This window comes from Caenorhabditis briggsae (genome assembly GCF_000004555.2).
Source record: "Caenorhabditis briggsae complete genome, chrV, whole genome shotgun sequence".
NCBI classification, from domain to species: domain Eukaryota; kingdom Metazoa; phylum Nematoda; class Chromadorea; order Rhabditida; family Rhabditidae; genus Caenorhabditis; species Caenorhabditis briggsae.
In genome coordinates this window covers 654,954-671,480 of record NC_013488.2, presented here as the reverse complement: position 1 = coordinate 671,480, position 16,527 = coordinate 654,954, and the positions used below count along the sequence as shown (strand labels likewise).

Here is a 16,527-nt window from a genome sequence, read left to right as displayed (position 1 = left end):
TATTGGAAGCCTCTGAAAAATGAAAAATGTATCAAAAATAAAACTTCAGATTTTCCGAAAAACGGCTTCATTTATGTAGTCACCTATTCCTGAGAATTATGACGCCGAGAAAAAGAAAACGCCACAAATTAATGACCAATCAGAAGCTGTGAGGAGTAAAGAGAGGGGGATTCCCTTAAAAACAAACAGTATAATTTTACTCTATCGGGTACTAGGGCGTCGGCTCTGTCTATTTTGATTAATCCTCGATCTCTTACTAATCCTAAAATTTTCGCTGTTTTTCCTGAAGCACATTGCACATTTCAAATTTTGTTCAGGTCTTTTTATCTCTAGCAGAAACAAGAAGGAGGAGATTACATAGAGATGCAAAAGTGATAAATATTTTTGAAGTTCCGAATCCGGATCACTATTCTTGGGTTTCGAGACAGGGTGACGCGTCTACTGGTCCATTTTGGTCACTGGAATCTCCCGCACGTGGTAAAATTAGGTCAGAGGGATGGGACAAAAAACACATATAGAAGAAGCATGAGAAAGTAAATAACCACAGGGGAAGGGAACGAAACGGGTTTTTAAGAGAACGAGTACTTTTTGCATAAGTTCAGATGACCATTGATCGGCCAAAACAATTTATTTTTAAAATTCTAGATGAATTTCTAGAATGAGAAATAAAGTGCGTCACAGTGAGCAATTATAATGAGATTATATGTTCTGGGATTTTTAATCTAATTTAAATAAATTTGGGTGCATGTGAGGTCGGATGAGCAGAATTTGCAGATTTTGGTCAGTTAGAATTTTAATCTTTTTTTTCCCTTTAAGGGGGCGTGAAAAAATGTTCTAAAAAAAAAAAAACGCCACTCAAGGAGTTGAGCTTGTGGGACAAGTATTGAAGGTGCGGCGCCGCTACCGACTGAGCCACACCGGCTGTGTGTGTCTCTCTCTCTCTCTCTCTCTCTCTCTCTCTCTCTCTCTCTCTCTCTCTCTCTCTCTCTCTTTCTCCTTTTCAGATTTTATACGGAATTGCCTGAATTTTAAATAATATTCTTATCAGTACGATAATCAAAATCGGAAAAATTCGGAATTCGAGAAAACCAAAAATGAAAAGGAAAATCTGAAAACCAGCTGGATGAGAAATTCCATCGGTGGTATTTTGTAAGATGACCGCTTTTTGATATCTGTTACAGGAACCGAGATGTATGGGCTCAAAGTTGAGACCGAGCAACGAAAAAAAAAACTCTAAAAATCACCAATAACCAAATGTCCAAGATGAATCACAATAAGGAAAACAATTAGGAATCCTGATCTTGATATCCAAAAATTATTCCGTGCCATTTGGATCGAAATGTGAAATCCAAGGGATGCTTTTTTGATTTCGGAAGTTTTTGAGCAAAAATAAAGAAGCCGTATAGTAGAGCAGTCAAAAAAACATTTTTCGAAATTTCTGAATATTTGGATCTTTACGGCGCATCATTAGGAGGGTACAATGATACGGGGGTACAAAACAATTTAGGGGTACAAAATCCCCGATTCAAATTTTTTGAGATATTTTGTACCCCCAAATTAGTTCTCCAGAGACGCTAAAGCTTGTACCCACCGTATCATTTGCCATTCTTTAGGAAAAATTGGAAACTGAAACCAATCCGTTCAAAAGTCAACTTTTATACTTGTTCCAGTTTTCAGGTATAAACTACGATTCGTTTTTTTTTTGCATCAATTTTCAAAGAATTGATGTGAGACCGTGATTTGTGTGTTGAAAAGATCAACAGCAGTCTTTTTTTGGTCTCCCGATCAGTTTGACAAACCATTTCAACTTTGACCAAACAACAGTTTCATCATACATGTGGATGGCCTGGCCAGCCATCTTGTCCACAAGCTTGGTTTTCATAGAACACCAGACCGACAGGAAAGTCAACGGAAGTTCCGATGACCGAAGGTCTAAACAATCGAGACTCTTCTAGAAATGAAAAAACACACATTTTTTAGAAGGAAAGAAAGGTTTCTCGATGACGGAAGCAATCTGTCACTAGCAGGAGGGATCCAGAAAAAGAAAAAAAAGTTGTTTCGTGTTGGTGGTTGTAATGAAATCCCTGTGCGTGGGAATTTCCTATTGCGTATATTAGGGAAGGTGGTTGTCCGGGGGAGAATCAAAAATGTTCTAGTAGGTTCGGTGGGATCAGGGAAAACCACTAAGTACAGACAGACCAGGATCAGGAGAAATAAAAATAGGTCGAAAATTGAAGTATCAGGAACAGTATCAGGAATTTTGAGCAGAGTACGTCTGGTATAGGTAGGATAAGACGGCCTAGCAGCCCTAGTGACTTCTGTGTCGCTGAGCGTATTTTCGAAAGAACAGACTGATTGGTCCATGGCAACCTAACCACGGGCTGAGTAACAACCAACTGCGATTCGTAGAGCTTGGGTTTATTAGAATTTTAACATAGTTTATTTTTTTTACAGGATCAATGAATTTCAGATGTTTGGAATTGAGACTCATGTTGACAAAGATTCCGCCTGCATCCGATTCGAATCATGGTGTAGGAGACGAAGACATTTAAATTCAATTCCTCGAATTAAAAAAAATTTGGGGTTGAGAGTTTCCTGGTATTTTTACCACTCGAATGTTAAAGCCATAAATTTCTAGGATTCCTAAAATGATAATTCGCTAAGGTGATCGCTTAAGTTAAATTTCAAAAATTCGGAGTTTGGAAATTTTGAAAAATTTAGGGATGACAGGAGCTGTCTCGCAGATTTCATGGAGTTAGTGTCATCTTGCACTACCGTAGCTCAGCTGGAAGCGGCGCGGTACCTCCAGAAGTGGGCCCACGAGTTCAAAGTTCCTTGAAGAAGCATATTTTTAGAAGAATCATGATTTCAAAGCATCAAAAAAAGATTTTAGACAACATGATTCTTTGAAATTCTAGCTTCTGACTATCTTAATCTTAAGATCACCTCAAAAAAATTTCAAAACATCCGGAAGTATAGTTCAAAGATAACAAGATAAAGCTCAACAACAACATATGAAAAGTGTCTACAAATCCAGCCATGAATCAAATATCGAACGTGAAAAATGAGATAATTTGTTATGCAGGGAAGGGGGTAAAGAGATAACGAGAAGCAGAAAATGACCCTCCCCCTTTTTGGAAAAATTCGGAAAATCTCGAAGAACGTCTTCAGACTGAGACAGAGAGAAACGGACAAAGGTAAATTGATAAGGATTTTGTGAAAAACAGGAAAAGAGTTAATTTTTCGGAATTTCGGAAATTATAAGTCTTCTATGCATAGAAAAATCGGAAGGTGTGAAGAATAAAGAAAATTCTGTGTGAAAACGAAAAAGAAAAAGTTGTTGCGTCACACCGAAGAATAAGAAGAAGAAGAGGTGAAAAGGAGACATATGTACGGGGGAGACGAAATTTCGATGGAAATGTACGAAAACGGGCCTTGAAGCTGTGAAGGTGGCGCAGCAGAGATTACAGGTCAAAGAGAAGAGAACGAATTGATAAAAGTGATAAAAGGACATCAAATGAAGTTCAGAATGATACCGAATCATAGGAGACGAGTCAGAAGAAAAGAAGTCAGAAGCAGAACGTGATTCTGAATTCTCACGAGGGAACCTCACCACCTTGTGAACCCAGATTTTGTTGAAACTGTCAGGCTAGATTCAGAACAGCATATCTAGAAATTTCTGAAAATTTCAAAGTACCAAAAATCGCGTTTTGATTTTCATAGGGTTCTAGATAGACTATTCTTAACCTATTCTGAAATTTTCATGAAAATCTGGATTGAGGTTCCCTTGTCAAATGAATGAGGGACAAGATATAGACATGTTTTTTTCTGGAATACCGGATATTCAGGAGAAGAAGAAGCAGAAGATGAAGAAGACATTGGTGGACACACACTAGAAGGCGGAGGATGAGTGCAATGAGCACTCCAGAATATTTCAGAAAGCGTTGAGGGAGACGTCACTTTTTTAAGAGGCAACCTAGTAGGGATCATTAGTAAGGGAAAAACAGGAAACGGATTGATGAATATCTCTGGGGAAACTGTTTTTGAGAATTTTTGGAGTGAACTTGGCAGATTGCCAAGATAAAGAGACCACGGCGCATTTCAACGCCGCCGCAAAGAGAAAGGAGACTGTAGGGAGGGAAATTTGAGAGAAGATAATTCTTCTAATTTTATTTGAGGTTCTTGAAGGATTACTGTAACAGTGGCTCACTCAGAACTGTAAAAATTATCAAATTTGTAGATTTTACGCTGAAAATGCTGCAACAGTTAGAAAACTTGAAATATCTACAAATTCGAAATCTCCTTCCACTATTTTTGTTTTTTTTAAATTAAACCACTGAACCGATTTGAAGAAATTGAAATCAGAGACCCTAACAAAAAACAACGCCTATCGTAATCGAAGCAGAATCTCTTTTAAAAACAAAAGGGAGATTGCTAATGATCCTGACAATCTAGAATTTTCTCCCAGGTTTCTCGAACAAAAGTTTAACATAGGAACAACAGGAATAAATAAGACATTAGAAATCAAAGTGATGAGCGGTAAACAAAGCCTTATCGATATAGATACATATGATGAGCTCGTTTGTTATAAGAAGAAGAAGAGGAAGAAGAGGAAGATGATATCATAACAATGCGCAATTTGAGATGGATGTGATCTTTGGTAATTAATGGACCAAATGAGGAATGATTTGAGGTAGAGAAACATTTTTCCTGGGGAAAGTAGATAGTCCAATATTCAAGGGTTCTTAGACGAACTGATTATAATGGAAGTACCGTAAACAGCCAATTAATCTCGGTTTCTGTGAAAGATATCAAAAGGTGATTAACTGAGAAAACATTTTTGATATCATGATACACATTTTGTTAATTGACAACTTTTTGATATAATCGGCAGGAACTGAGATAAATTGGCTTAAAGTTGACGGTTTTAGGTGGGCTTTCTAGCAACCTCCAATGAAAGTTCTATCACAGGGGGTACAGTATTTTGAAAAAATTTTAATTTCGGTTTTTTTCAGAAAATTCAGGAACACTTCGAAATTTCGAACTCGTTTACACTGATTTTATTTTATTTTTCAATTCAAAAAAGGAATTCATCTAATACCAACATACTGTAAACCCTGGAATAGAAGCCCCACCCACACACCATCCAGTGTGAGCTGATTTTTCTGGGCTTCTATGCAAGATATCAACTGTGTCCATTAATAAAATGTTGTTGATATCATGATAAACAATTTATCAGTTGATAACTTTTTGTTATCTTTGACAGGAATTGAGATAAATCCACTCAAAGTGAGGGGCCTTCTATTACAGGTTTTATGGTGCCTGCCTCAAAAGAATCTCGAACTCATTGAACTCACACAAACTACAAAAAAACCTAAAACCATCACCCTGTTTCTAGAAAAAAAGAAGGCAAAATGAATAAGCCTGGGTCCTCAGTCTTGAAATTTATCGAATTATCGCCACGATGGCTCATGAGAAAATGTCAACAGGGCAGTCACTCGGCCCATCTGAGTCTCAGAAAACGAGCTTTTCCTCGTATTCCTCATTTTTTCCAGCTTGACCCAATTCTAATTATTTGCATTCATGGCGGTTTGTCACATGGACCGAAAAAAAATGGGCGGAGTTCCAAGGAGGAGGGGGAAGAAAATGAATTTCAACTGAAAAAAAGACCACCACCGCAAATCAAATATATACTACTCGGCTGGTGGGGTGGAGCAGCAGGATGACGCCGCCGCTGATGATGACGTTGAATTCAGAATGTTGCAAAATTGTAGGCGTGCTTCTATTCTGCTGCGACTGGGAAAGTGTCAGAAACAAGGAAAGGGCAAGAAGACTGAAGATCGAAAGGACTAAAAAAATGAATCTAGAAATGAAATTAGGAGTAGAAGACAATTAGAACTATATAGCCTTCACTGGAATTCAATTTAAATGAATAGAGTGAGAACTCCCAACTGGAAGCCACTGTATAAATACATGCGTAGGTGGCTAGTTGGTAACTTTTTGGTTTCACTAATCGGAAAAAAATATATTTCAAAAATATTATTATTTGCAAAGGGTAAAAATGATGTGAAATTAATGAAAACACGGAAAGAAGACCACCTATAAGAAGAATTAAAAAAAGATGACCCAAAAATAGAAGGCGTGATCCTGTAAATTCAAAAATATCCTATGATATTTGGACCTTACCTATGACCTAGAAACTTCAAGAATGCCTAAAAAAACAACTTGCTACCAACCTCGAGGTTTTTAAAAACTAATTTAATCGGTTTAACTCTAGAAACATGTGCTCTCTTGTCACTCAAAACTTGACTGATATTCGTCACTCGGTGGTCACTGAAATTTTGATTTTCAGAATAAATCGAATTTTTGAGATTCCCGAATAATCACAAACCGAATCAGAAGATATGTGGGAAACGAGTTTCAGAACTATTGTGTTGTTTTCAAAAATCTAGACCCTCACAACTTAGATTTTTGGAAGATCACCGATTGACACTGAAATTGAGACAATATTTACTGGGATGGGGGTTTTTCGGGTCACATAGTTTCTAGAAAGTTCTTGTTACTAACATTTCTCACATGAATTGCAGTGATGTTTCCACGTGGATTTCAGAAATTTTCAGTGTTCATCTCCGCCAGACATGAGCGGAATAAAATTTTTGAAAATCCGGAAGAAGGAATAAGGAATAAGGAACAAATATTAAAAATCAGGAATAAGGAATAAGGAATGAGGAATAAAAATTGAAAAACCCGGAAGAAGGAATAAGGAATAAGGAATAGAAAAAACACCCGGAATAAGGAATACGGAACAAAATTTCGAAAAAAGCCTAATGTTTTTTGAAATTTTTTGATAAAACATATAAAAGAGGAATTTAGGCTTCATTGAACGACTTTTTAAGTGGTAGTTTAGGTTTAGGAAGCGTTTTTTCTGATTTTAAATTTCAAATTTTTAATTGTTCGAATTTTCCGGAAGAATAAGAAAAAATCAGGAATAAGGAATGAGGAATAAAAATTGAAAAACCCGGAAGAAGGAATAAGGACTAAAGAATAGAAAAAAACACCCGGAATAAGGAATAAGGAATTCCGCTCATGTTTGATCTCCGCCCTGATACATGATATCAGTCAAAATGTGTAGTATCAAAGTCAAAGTTTCAAGTTCAACAAAAAATTTGTTCCGCTGAAAATTACAGTTCTTGCTAAAAATAAGCAATTCAACAATTGTGCTCAAAAAATTAGAAGATCCTGACTGGCACCGGACCATTATGGTAGAGCGTAAACACTCTAATAGCACCTTTCCCGAACCATCACTTTAGAGCCAATTTATCTCGGTACCTGTAAAAGATACCAAAAAGTGGTCAACTGATAAAATGCTTCTGATATTATGATAAAAATTTTGTCAGTTGACAACTTTTTGATATCTGTTACAGGAACCGATATAAATTAACGCAAAGTGGACAACTAGATGGCCTATGCTCAAGAAGGAGGGCAAAGAGAAACTGGAGCGGTTGCTTACCTACGTCTCTTTCAAAACAATTTACCTCGGTCCCTGTCAAAGATATCAAAAAAAAAAGATCAACTGATAAAATATTTATATGCAGTTATTTTACAACTTTTTGATATCTGTTACAGGAACCGATATAAATTAACTCAAATTTAACTAGCCCACCCAACCACACCCAAGAAGAAGGGAACAGTAAAGCTGGAGCGGCTGCTCGTCAACGTCTTTTTTAAAGCAATTTATCTCGGTCACTGTGAAAAATATTGAAAAGTTGTCAACTGATGAAATGTTTGTCCTATTATCATAAAGATTTTATCAGTTGACCACTTTTCGATATCTTTCATATAAACCGAAATATATAAGCTCAATAATTACATATATCACAAGTGGATTTTTTCAGGTAACCACATATTACTTTTTTTTCAAAAATGCAAACTCGTCCAAATGTTCCGAGTATTTTCTAGACTGGTTTTTGAATTTCATCTGCAGAAAAAATCTAAAAATCCTTTTCCCTCTTTTGCTTCCAAAAAGCAACAATACTTGACGTACCCGATACTCTACCATGATCTAATTTTGAGCACATATTTTATTCAAAAATACACCTCCGCAATTTTTGTCTGTTTTCAGAATCTTTGAAAAAAACAAATGATATTAATAAAAGGGCCCATTTATTTGTCTAGGCCCAAAACTAATCACATTTTGACCATGGTACTCTTGGGTCAAAAACAAAAATATGATATGAACAAAAAAATATATATATCAATAAGGAACGAGAGAGCAAAAACAATATACAAAAGGTTGCCATCAGAGTGGGTGATGGATGGATGACACGTACATGAATTCTAGATCACGTCTTCTAAAGTTGTCAAAGTTACGATTCTGAGGTCACACTGTTACCCCCAAACAAAACACAAAAAAAATGACCAAGAAAGAATAAAAAGACAATATAGAAAAAAGTGGTAAAACGGGGAACCTACATTATAGTTGACCCAATAAACGACAAAAAACTGAGATCCGGTTTCCCAATTTTTGTGAAAAATGGATCACTTTTATAGGTCATTGTCAGTGTGTTCATAAAACAGTTCAAAAAATATAAAAAGTGTAATAAAACGCATTTTATCAGCGGGAAGGTTAGGAAAAACCATAGATGCGTTCAATTCAAATGAAGTCTCTCTCCTTTCTCGATTCTCTGCTGTTTGAGACGATGGGCCAGAGGAGATCTGAAAACCGGTAATTGTGATTTTCATTTTGTTGCGATTTTTCGACAATTTTTATTCCTCATAAAAACCATTTTTCGGTGAACAGTGGTAATTTCGTTTCGCTGATTGCGATGATCTTTAGTGTGATCATTTCGATCGTTATCTTTAAAAATCGCAACGATATAAATTTGATTCGAAAACTTCACCCGTCACCTGAGACGGTGATACGTACATGTGACCTCATGTGTTTCCTTGTTTGATTTTTGAAAATTTTCAAATTTTAAGGAACTAATCGGGGGAGGGCACCCGACTTTTTGAATTTGGCGCTATTCTTTGGATGTCCCAGTAGAAAGGAAGCAAGGCGTTTTAGCCTAGAAATTTTGAATCATTTTAAAAAGCTTGAAAAAAATATTCCGGTCAAAAAAGCACTGAAATTCGCAAACCCCAGTAAATTTTCAGATTTTTCGCTGGAAAATTTTTTATCTAGCCGAATTATCTAAATTTTAGGCATTTTCACTAGATTTGCCTTCTTGAGGGCTTCAAAATAAACTCTAACACGACTAGGCTCCAAATACTTTAATTTTTCAGACGCGTCGCGGTCATGCGTCGCGTGCGTGTGCAAAGTTTTGAAATTAACGGAGCCTAGTCGAGTTTGAGTTCATTTTAAAGCTCTCGGAAAGACAAATCTAGTTGGAACGCTCAAAATTTAGCCACATTACATACGAAAAATCTCAAAATTTTCGAATTTGGCGCCAAAATGGGGATGTCCCGTTGGAAGGGAAATAAACCACATAAGCCTACGCCTATGATTCGAACAATTCTTTGCTTAAAACTATAGGCTTATGCTAAAACACCTTGATTCCCTCCCACTGGGACATCCGTAAAAGGCGCCAAATCCAAAAAATCGCCCCCCCCCCCCTTCCAACTATCTCAGCGTCCAAATTTTTTAAATTTCAATTTTTTCCAGGCTTCTCAAAACTCACGAGACTCTCGAAATGTAACTGTTATTCTTCAACAAGTTGACCTCACTCTCCGCCTTCTCGCGAGCCGACAACGACGATGGTTCGGTTTCAGGGATCTTTGGCAGAGCCTCCTTCTTCACATACGACCATGTTCGCTTGATCCTGAAACTTCTGTTTTTTGTTCTAAATTTTCCAGACTCTATACTTTTTGTCAGTAGTTTCAATCTCCTCAATACGCATCTCTTCCAGTACCACAGTAGTTGGTTTCTGTAAAATTTTTTTTCGTACTTTTTTTTTCTTGTCTAATACACACTATGATTTAGGGTGGTCTATTCATGGACCATCTGAGCCAACGCCTCCCCGGAAAAAAAGCCGTTTTTTTTCTTTCAAAAGTGCGTCACACTTCTGACGATTGCGAAAAGAAAAGAGGAGCATGAATATCAATTTCATATGTTTCAAGAAACATAGACAGGCTAAAAAATGTATGCAGGGGGCGAGTTTGGCGAATCTAATTTGCATAGAAGTCTGCTGCATAAGACACATTTGTCATTGAAACGGCGCATGGCTGCTTCCGTTGGATCACGTACTTTACGTGATTTTTGCAAACATTACGGGAACGGTTTGGAGGTGACAATGAGGGAGATAAAAGGAGGGGGGGGAGAGAAAGTATCAGACTGCATTCCAATATGGGGGCAGCAGACATCCCATCTCGTAGTACAAAATGTGTATGAGAAAATAGAAATTATGATTTTTAGATTATAAAAGGGGTCAGATGTTGTCAGAAATCAGATTGACCCAGTTTCAAAATTAGGGCTTTGTAAGACTTTTAGTTTTAGTGATTTAATGTTGTTTTTTCACTGTCGATTTTTTTTTAAATATGTTATTCTGGAAATTGTAGCCGTATCCAAAGGTCCCACAACGACAACTACCGTAACCTAAAAATATGTTTTTTTTTTCCGGATTTATTATCTCGATTTTCACTGATCTTCGTCGAGTTGTCTGTTATTTCCCCCAAAACTGAAAGCGCACGAAAATCGAGATTTTGAAAAAAAACTTTTTAAAAAAATATTTTTAGGTTACTGTAGTTGTCGTTGTGGGACCATTGGCCACGGCCACCGGCGTTTCTCTTCCATAACTCTTTTGTGTCAGTATAATATGATTTTTCAAAATTGTTTTCTAAAAGGCAATTTTCAAAAAAAAAGAGCTGAAATTATTTTAAAGCTTCGAAAGTGTTAAAATTGAAAATCTTTTAATTTGAAAGTCCCAAAAACCCTCTTTCTATCTTAAATTTCTCTGATCCCTATTACCGTAAAACTAGTAATAGAAGAGCTCCCACACTGTTAAGTTAAAGCTCAATGATTTCAATTCCTATGCAAGACATCAAAAATATGTCAACTGATAAACATTTTGTCAGTTGACAACTTTTTTATATCTTTGACAGGGACCGAGATAAATTGGCTCAAAGTTTGAAGCCCTTCTATCACAGGTTTTACGCCATTAATTTTTCCCCAATTTCAAATGACATATATTACCTTTCCCGAACGATTGTCCATTATTGCTTTGTATCGAAACCAAGTCCTTTTCCAAAGAAATACCTTTATATATGATTTCAATTTTTTCCAACACTACACAAATTAACGTTTTCCACCCAACAGATGGTCCACGTTCTAACATATATAGAAGAGAGAGAGAGAGGGAGAGGGAAAGAGAGAGATCACAAAAATTTGATCGTTGATGAGATTTTTGGGACAAACCAGAGAGGGGACAGGACCGGGAGTGAAGAATAAAATAGAGTAGACAGGAGAAGGGACACGTGGGAGACAGTATTGGCGAGCTGTATTTACATTTTCTAGAAGAATCGGATACTACTAACAAAATTTCAAATTTAGTCACAAATCATTCAATGGCACACTGAATGTCTTGGTTGCGGTAGTGCTCATGTTTTGACGCCGCGATGAGTCGTGATGTAGGCGAAATAAATAGCAAAGACGTTTCTTGAGAAGCGCACGGAAGTGCTCCGATGAGAGGCAGAAGAGCAGGAAGTTGAGAACTTTGCCAGTGACTGCCAACGAATTGCAGATGGCTTGCATGAGGATGTGTCGGCGGCTCTGTAATTGGGGTAGAATTGAAAGGGGAAAGGAAATAAAGAGTCCTACTTCGTCGAAATGATCGTCGCTTTCTTTCATGACAAAGACCACGGCTCCAGGGGCGTTGCACGCGATGAAGGAGCTCAGGATTACGGTAACCATTGCGGTGACCTGGAATTCAAAGTTTTGAGTTGTTCTTTTTGTTAGAGTATACAGTTTTGCAGTTGATTTTTGCCTATTTTCAGAAGTCTGGAGCTCGGCTGTCAACTGTCCGATATAAAATCTTCAAAGTTATCAGGCATTTGATCGCCGGGCTCCAGACTTCTGAAAATTGTCAAAATGGCTGAAAATCAACTGAAAAGTACTGTGAATTGGATTTTACCTTTCTCTCTGTCCTTGTCCTCTGCACAATCAAACTCTTATGAACATGCGAATCATTCAACATCCTTAATGGCATTGAGTTTCTTCGAAGAGCACAAACCAGCAAAATATTGAGAGACGTTGATAGAAACATTGGGATGATGACCACAAAGATCATATGGATGTACTGAAAATTGAGTTTTTGAAGACGTCATCTCATATACTGGACACTTGTTCCCCATAACAATAAGAAATCTAATTAGCCAACTAATTGTATTAATTATTTTTAAGCTTCCTGGTATGGGGAAATTGTACTGAGGTTTTTTTTGTTTCGATGAATAGAAGAATATGACTCAATTCCGCTTACCACAACATAACGGGCATACTTGCTGGCCGCACGTGTTTTTGGGTTGATGAAATGTACGATTGTGAGGAGGAGACAGAAGAAAGCAATCGAGAAAAGGGTCAGGAAAAAGCGGGTGGATGCGGATCTGGAATAAAAACTTTTAGACACTATCTGAACATTCGAAATTAACCTCTTGGATGTTCTGAATGGACTTCTGAACACCTGAACTCTCTCAATCGTAGCATACATCATGAACCAAATCGAACTAGCTGAGAACCAATTTAATATTCCTGCGATCACTTGAGAGAACCCGTTTCGGTACCATGGAGCATCTCGAATGGTTCCGATGAAGAAGAGAACAGATGGAATATGAAGAATCAGAAAGAACAAGTCTGCAAATGCCATAGCTGCGAAGATGAGGTTCGTCCTACTCCTCATAGCTCTGCTCAGTAGGACAACCAGGTTCAGAATGTTGCCCCCGCATCCGAAGATGATTTGAAGGAGTAGGACTTTGGAGTTGAGGAACATGACAATTTGTAGGATTGACATGTCAAATGGCACGACAGACGGAGAGCCGGAGACAGTAGAGTTGGTAGATCGGTTCATCTGAGAAAACGTCCTTAGAGTCGTTTTTAATACCGTAAGCACTCTTATAGAAGGGCACTTTTTTCTTGAACTTCCTGTAACAGATATCAAAAACTAGTCAACTAACAAAATGTGTATTACGATATCAAAAACATTTTGTCAGTTGACTACTTTTTGATATGTTAGAGAAACCGAGATATACAAGCTTTAAGTCCAAGTATAGGGTGGTTTTCTATTAGGGTTACGATAAGTTAGAGGTTGAAAGATAATATCGGGATACGTTTGAGAAGACAATGGTAACTTAATAATTCTTCAAAAAAGAGAAAAAAATGAAGAACAAAAAATAGGAAATGGTAATAAACAATTTCTGGATTTCTCAATTTTAATTGGAAATTCCAAGAATTGACATAATCGGGAAAAAATCCAAATCGCATATTTTAAAGTATCAGTCAAACTTATCAAATTTTGGAATTCTAAAATGAACAAATACTATAAACACTCTGATAGAAGGTCACCTCATTCTTGTATACTTCCACTTTGAGCTCTACTATCTCAATTTCCATAAGAGATATCAAATATTTGTCGGCTGATAATTTTTTGATCATAATATCACCAACATTTTATCAGTTGACCAATTTTTGTTATCTTTCACAGAAATCAAGCTGATTGAGCTTAATGGGGCCTTTCTATTAAAGGTGGGGGGAAATGAAAAAATAATTTTCTCGATATTTCGTTTAAATATGCCCCTCGAGGAGTTGAACTTATTGGGGCGATGATTGAGGGTGCGGCGCCGCTACCGACTGAGCCACGCGGGCAAAGAGAAAGCGGCCGCCCGATTGCATACATAAAGGCGAGGACGACAGCTGTACGCAGAGTGACATTAAGCGTTGTACACCGTCACGGTAGAATGCATACTCTGGCCCCAAAAATCCCCCGTAAAATCTCCTGTCCCCCCACCTTTAAAGTGTTTATTGACATTTCAAGATATTTGAACATATCAAATTTTAGACTATCCCATATTAATCCTAAACAAAAACAGCTCTGATTTTGCTCTTTTCCCCTCATTACTCAGGTTTTATACTTTCAACATGGATCAGTACATCATCATTGTCTCTCCGAAAATCCTCTCCCATGTTCTGGATCTATTTAATCCAAGTTCTGTGATCAGCACACCTGACTCATAGGAATTACAAAATCAAAGGAAAAAAGGAAGTAAACAACAAAACCATAACCATATATGCAAATTTGGTTCTCCCCCGCACTCAATGGATGTCTATAAAACCATCCTAAAAAATAAAATGTGACACTAAACTATGAAACTTCTAACCGTCCCTCTTCTTATTCTCTTGGTGGCTTCTAGCCAAATTTTGGCTGGGGAGGAAAGAAGACGTTGCCGTTCCAGCAAGCAATGCGACTACCAATCGGTTTGTGAGGTAGGACACTGCTACAGTATCGATGAGATGTTCGACAAGTATGGAATGAGATAAATTGTGATTTTTTAAAGAAAGAATGAATGATTCAGCATGCAACTGTTGAGTTAAAATTGAACATACCGTACCCACTCTAATGGAAAGCTCCCTCAATTTTGAGCCAATTTATCTCGTTTCCTGTGAAAGATATGAAAAAATGGTCAACTTATAAAATGTTGATCATAATACCACAAATATTTTATTAGTAAATTATTTTGCGATATCTCTTACAGTAACCGAGATAAAATGGCTGAAAGTTAAAAGTCATTAGGAGGGAGGAAAGGGGCATTCTGTTAGTGTTCAAGGTAGAATACAATGTCTGGAACTAATAGATAAAACAATGTACACTTTCTGGGAAATCCAATAATCTATTTTCAAAAAAAAATTCCAGGAACTTCTAGTCTAGACTTTGAATCTAGTATTTTTCTAAAATAGAAATGCTGTTCAGCTACATTATACCCAATCACGAAAATTCCAGAAATTCAATTTCTGAAAATCAAAAAGGGCTCTCGACCAAAATACGTGAAAACAAAAATTTTAAGGAAAAATTGAAGTCTTTGGGAAAGCGCACGATTCCTTTTCAGGTTCTTTTCAGCAAGGAAAAGTTGGAGGAGGAGTTGTGGAATGAGGTGTACTCCCGGAAGCCGTGGCTAATTGGGATGGTAGAAGACAAAAGAGGAAGAAGTGGAAGATGAGCTGGCAGCTACTGGAATGATAGAGTATTGACACGTACTAGTTGAAAGTAACAATTAGAGAGACGATGGTCAAAAGAAGAAAAAGGAAAGCGAAGATAACAAAGAATGGGGAATTTGCAGATTAGGTGACGGCTAAGACTTGTTATCCGTTGATTAGTAAGCGGATCGCTTTTCTCAAAATTCCAGTGAATTCGGATTTAGACAGGGAGGTGTGGGAATCCCGAGTGGATTTGAAAGCCAAGAAATTAAAGGTGCGTAGATGTTGGCTCCGCGTCACTTCGAAACTGCGACACTTCGAAATCAATTTTGAGAGTTTTCAAATATTGTAAAACCTCCATTAGAAGGGCCCTCTGAGGGTGGCTTGGAAAAATAGAAGGGTCACTGTAATAGAAGGGCCCCGGTAATAGAAGGACCAGAGATGTCCGGAACAGACATGAGCGGAATTCCTTATTCCTTATTCCGGGTGTTTTTTCTATTCCTTATTCCTTATTCCTTCTTCCGGATTTTAAATTTTTCATTCCTTATTCCTTATTCCTTCTTCCGAGTTTTTTAATTGTTATTCCTTATTCCTTATTCCTGATTTTTTTGTTATTTCTCTTCAAAACTTTAAAACTTTTTCTATCAAAAATCAGAAAAAAATTCTCAAAACTGGGAAAAAAATTTGAACGCTCTAAATTGCCTTGTAACATTTTGTTCAGCGGAGCACCTTTGCACCGTTTTTCGAAAAAATTTTTTTTGGAAATCTTGGAAAAGTTATGCGTTTTTCTTAGTGTTTTTTTCGAAATAAATTTGGTTTTTACAATTACTAAATACTTCAGAAAAAATGCCTAAAAAACGGAGCAAGTTTGACGAATTCTTTGTCAGAACAGACAACGAGGCAACTTGTCAAGAATATGACGCGAAAATTATTTGGACAAAAACGAGTGGAACGAATTCTGCTTCTTATAATTTGAGCAGATATCATCCAAAATTAAATGAAAAGGTTTTTTGTCAATTAAAAAATGTGAAATTGGGAAATTTCAGATGAAAAATGATGCAATTGGCGAGAAAAAACGGAAAGATGAAATTGAGTTAGCATCGCGAAAACTTTCGTTCCTTATTCCTTATTCCTTATTCCGGATTTTCAAAATTTTTATTCCGTTCATGTCTGGTCCGGAATGACTTTTTTGAGAAACGGAACCCGGAATCCAGAATCCGGAATTCGGAATCCGGAATACAGAGATCGGAATTTTGAGGTCTCCGATGAGCATTAAAAATGTTAAGAAAGACATTTTGGGCTTTATTTTTGGATTTTAAATCTTTGAATTTCAAAAACGGCAGAGAATTCGT

At 37.0% G+C, this 16,527-nt stretch overlaps 2 protein-coding genes across 2 annotated transcripts; both read right to left on the bottom strand.

Annotated features, from left to right (window-relative positions):
* Positions 1 to 8,648: 8,648 nt before the first annotated feature.
* Positions 8,649 to 11,209, bottom strand: CBG26883 (the record flags this gene model as incomplete). The annotated part of the gene is made up of 4 exons (XM_045236530.1): positions 8,649 to 8,715; positions 9,678 to 9,818; positions 9,862 to 9,923; positions 11,189 to 11,209. 4 exons carry the CDS (start codon positions 11,207 to 11,209, stop codon positions 8,649 to 8,651), a joined length of 291 nt encoding a protein of 96 aa, XP_045099176.1.
* A 336-nt stretch (positions 11,210 to 11,545) lies between these two features.
* CBG11342 lies at positions 11,546 to 13,055 on the bottom strand (the record flags this gene model as incomplete). The annotated part of the gene is made up of 5 exons (XM_002635074.1): positions 11,546 to 11,764; positions 11,813 to 11,914; positions 12,126 to 12,290; positions 12,471 to 12,594; positions 12,640 to 13,055. 5 exons carry the CDS (start codon positions 13,053 to 13,055, stop codon positions 11,546 to 11,548), a joined length of 1,026 nt encoding a protein of 341 aa, XP_002635120.1.
* Between the last annotated feature and the right edge of the window lie 3,472 nt (positions 13,056 to 16,527).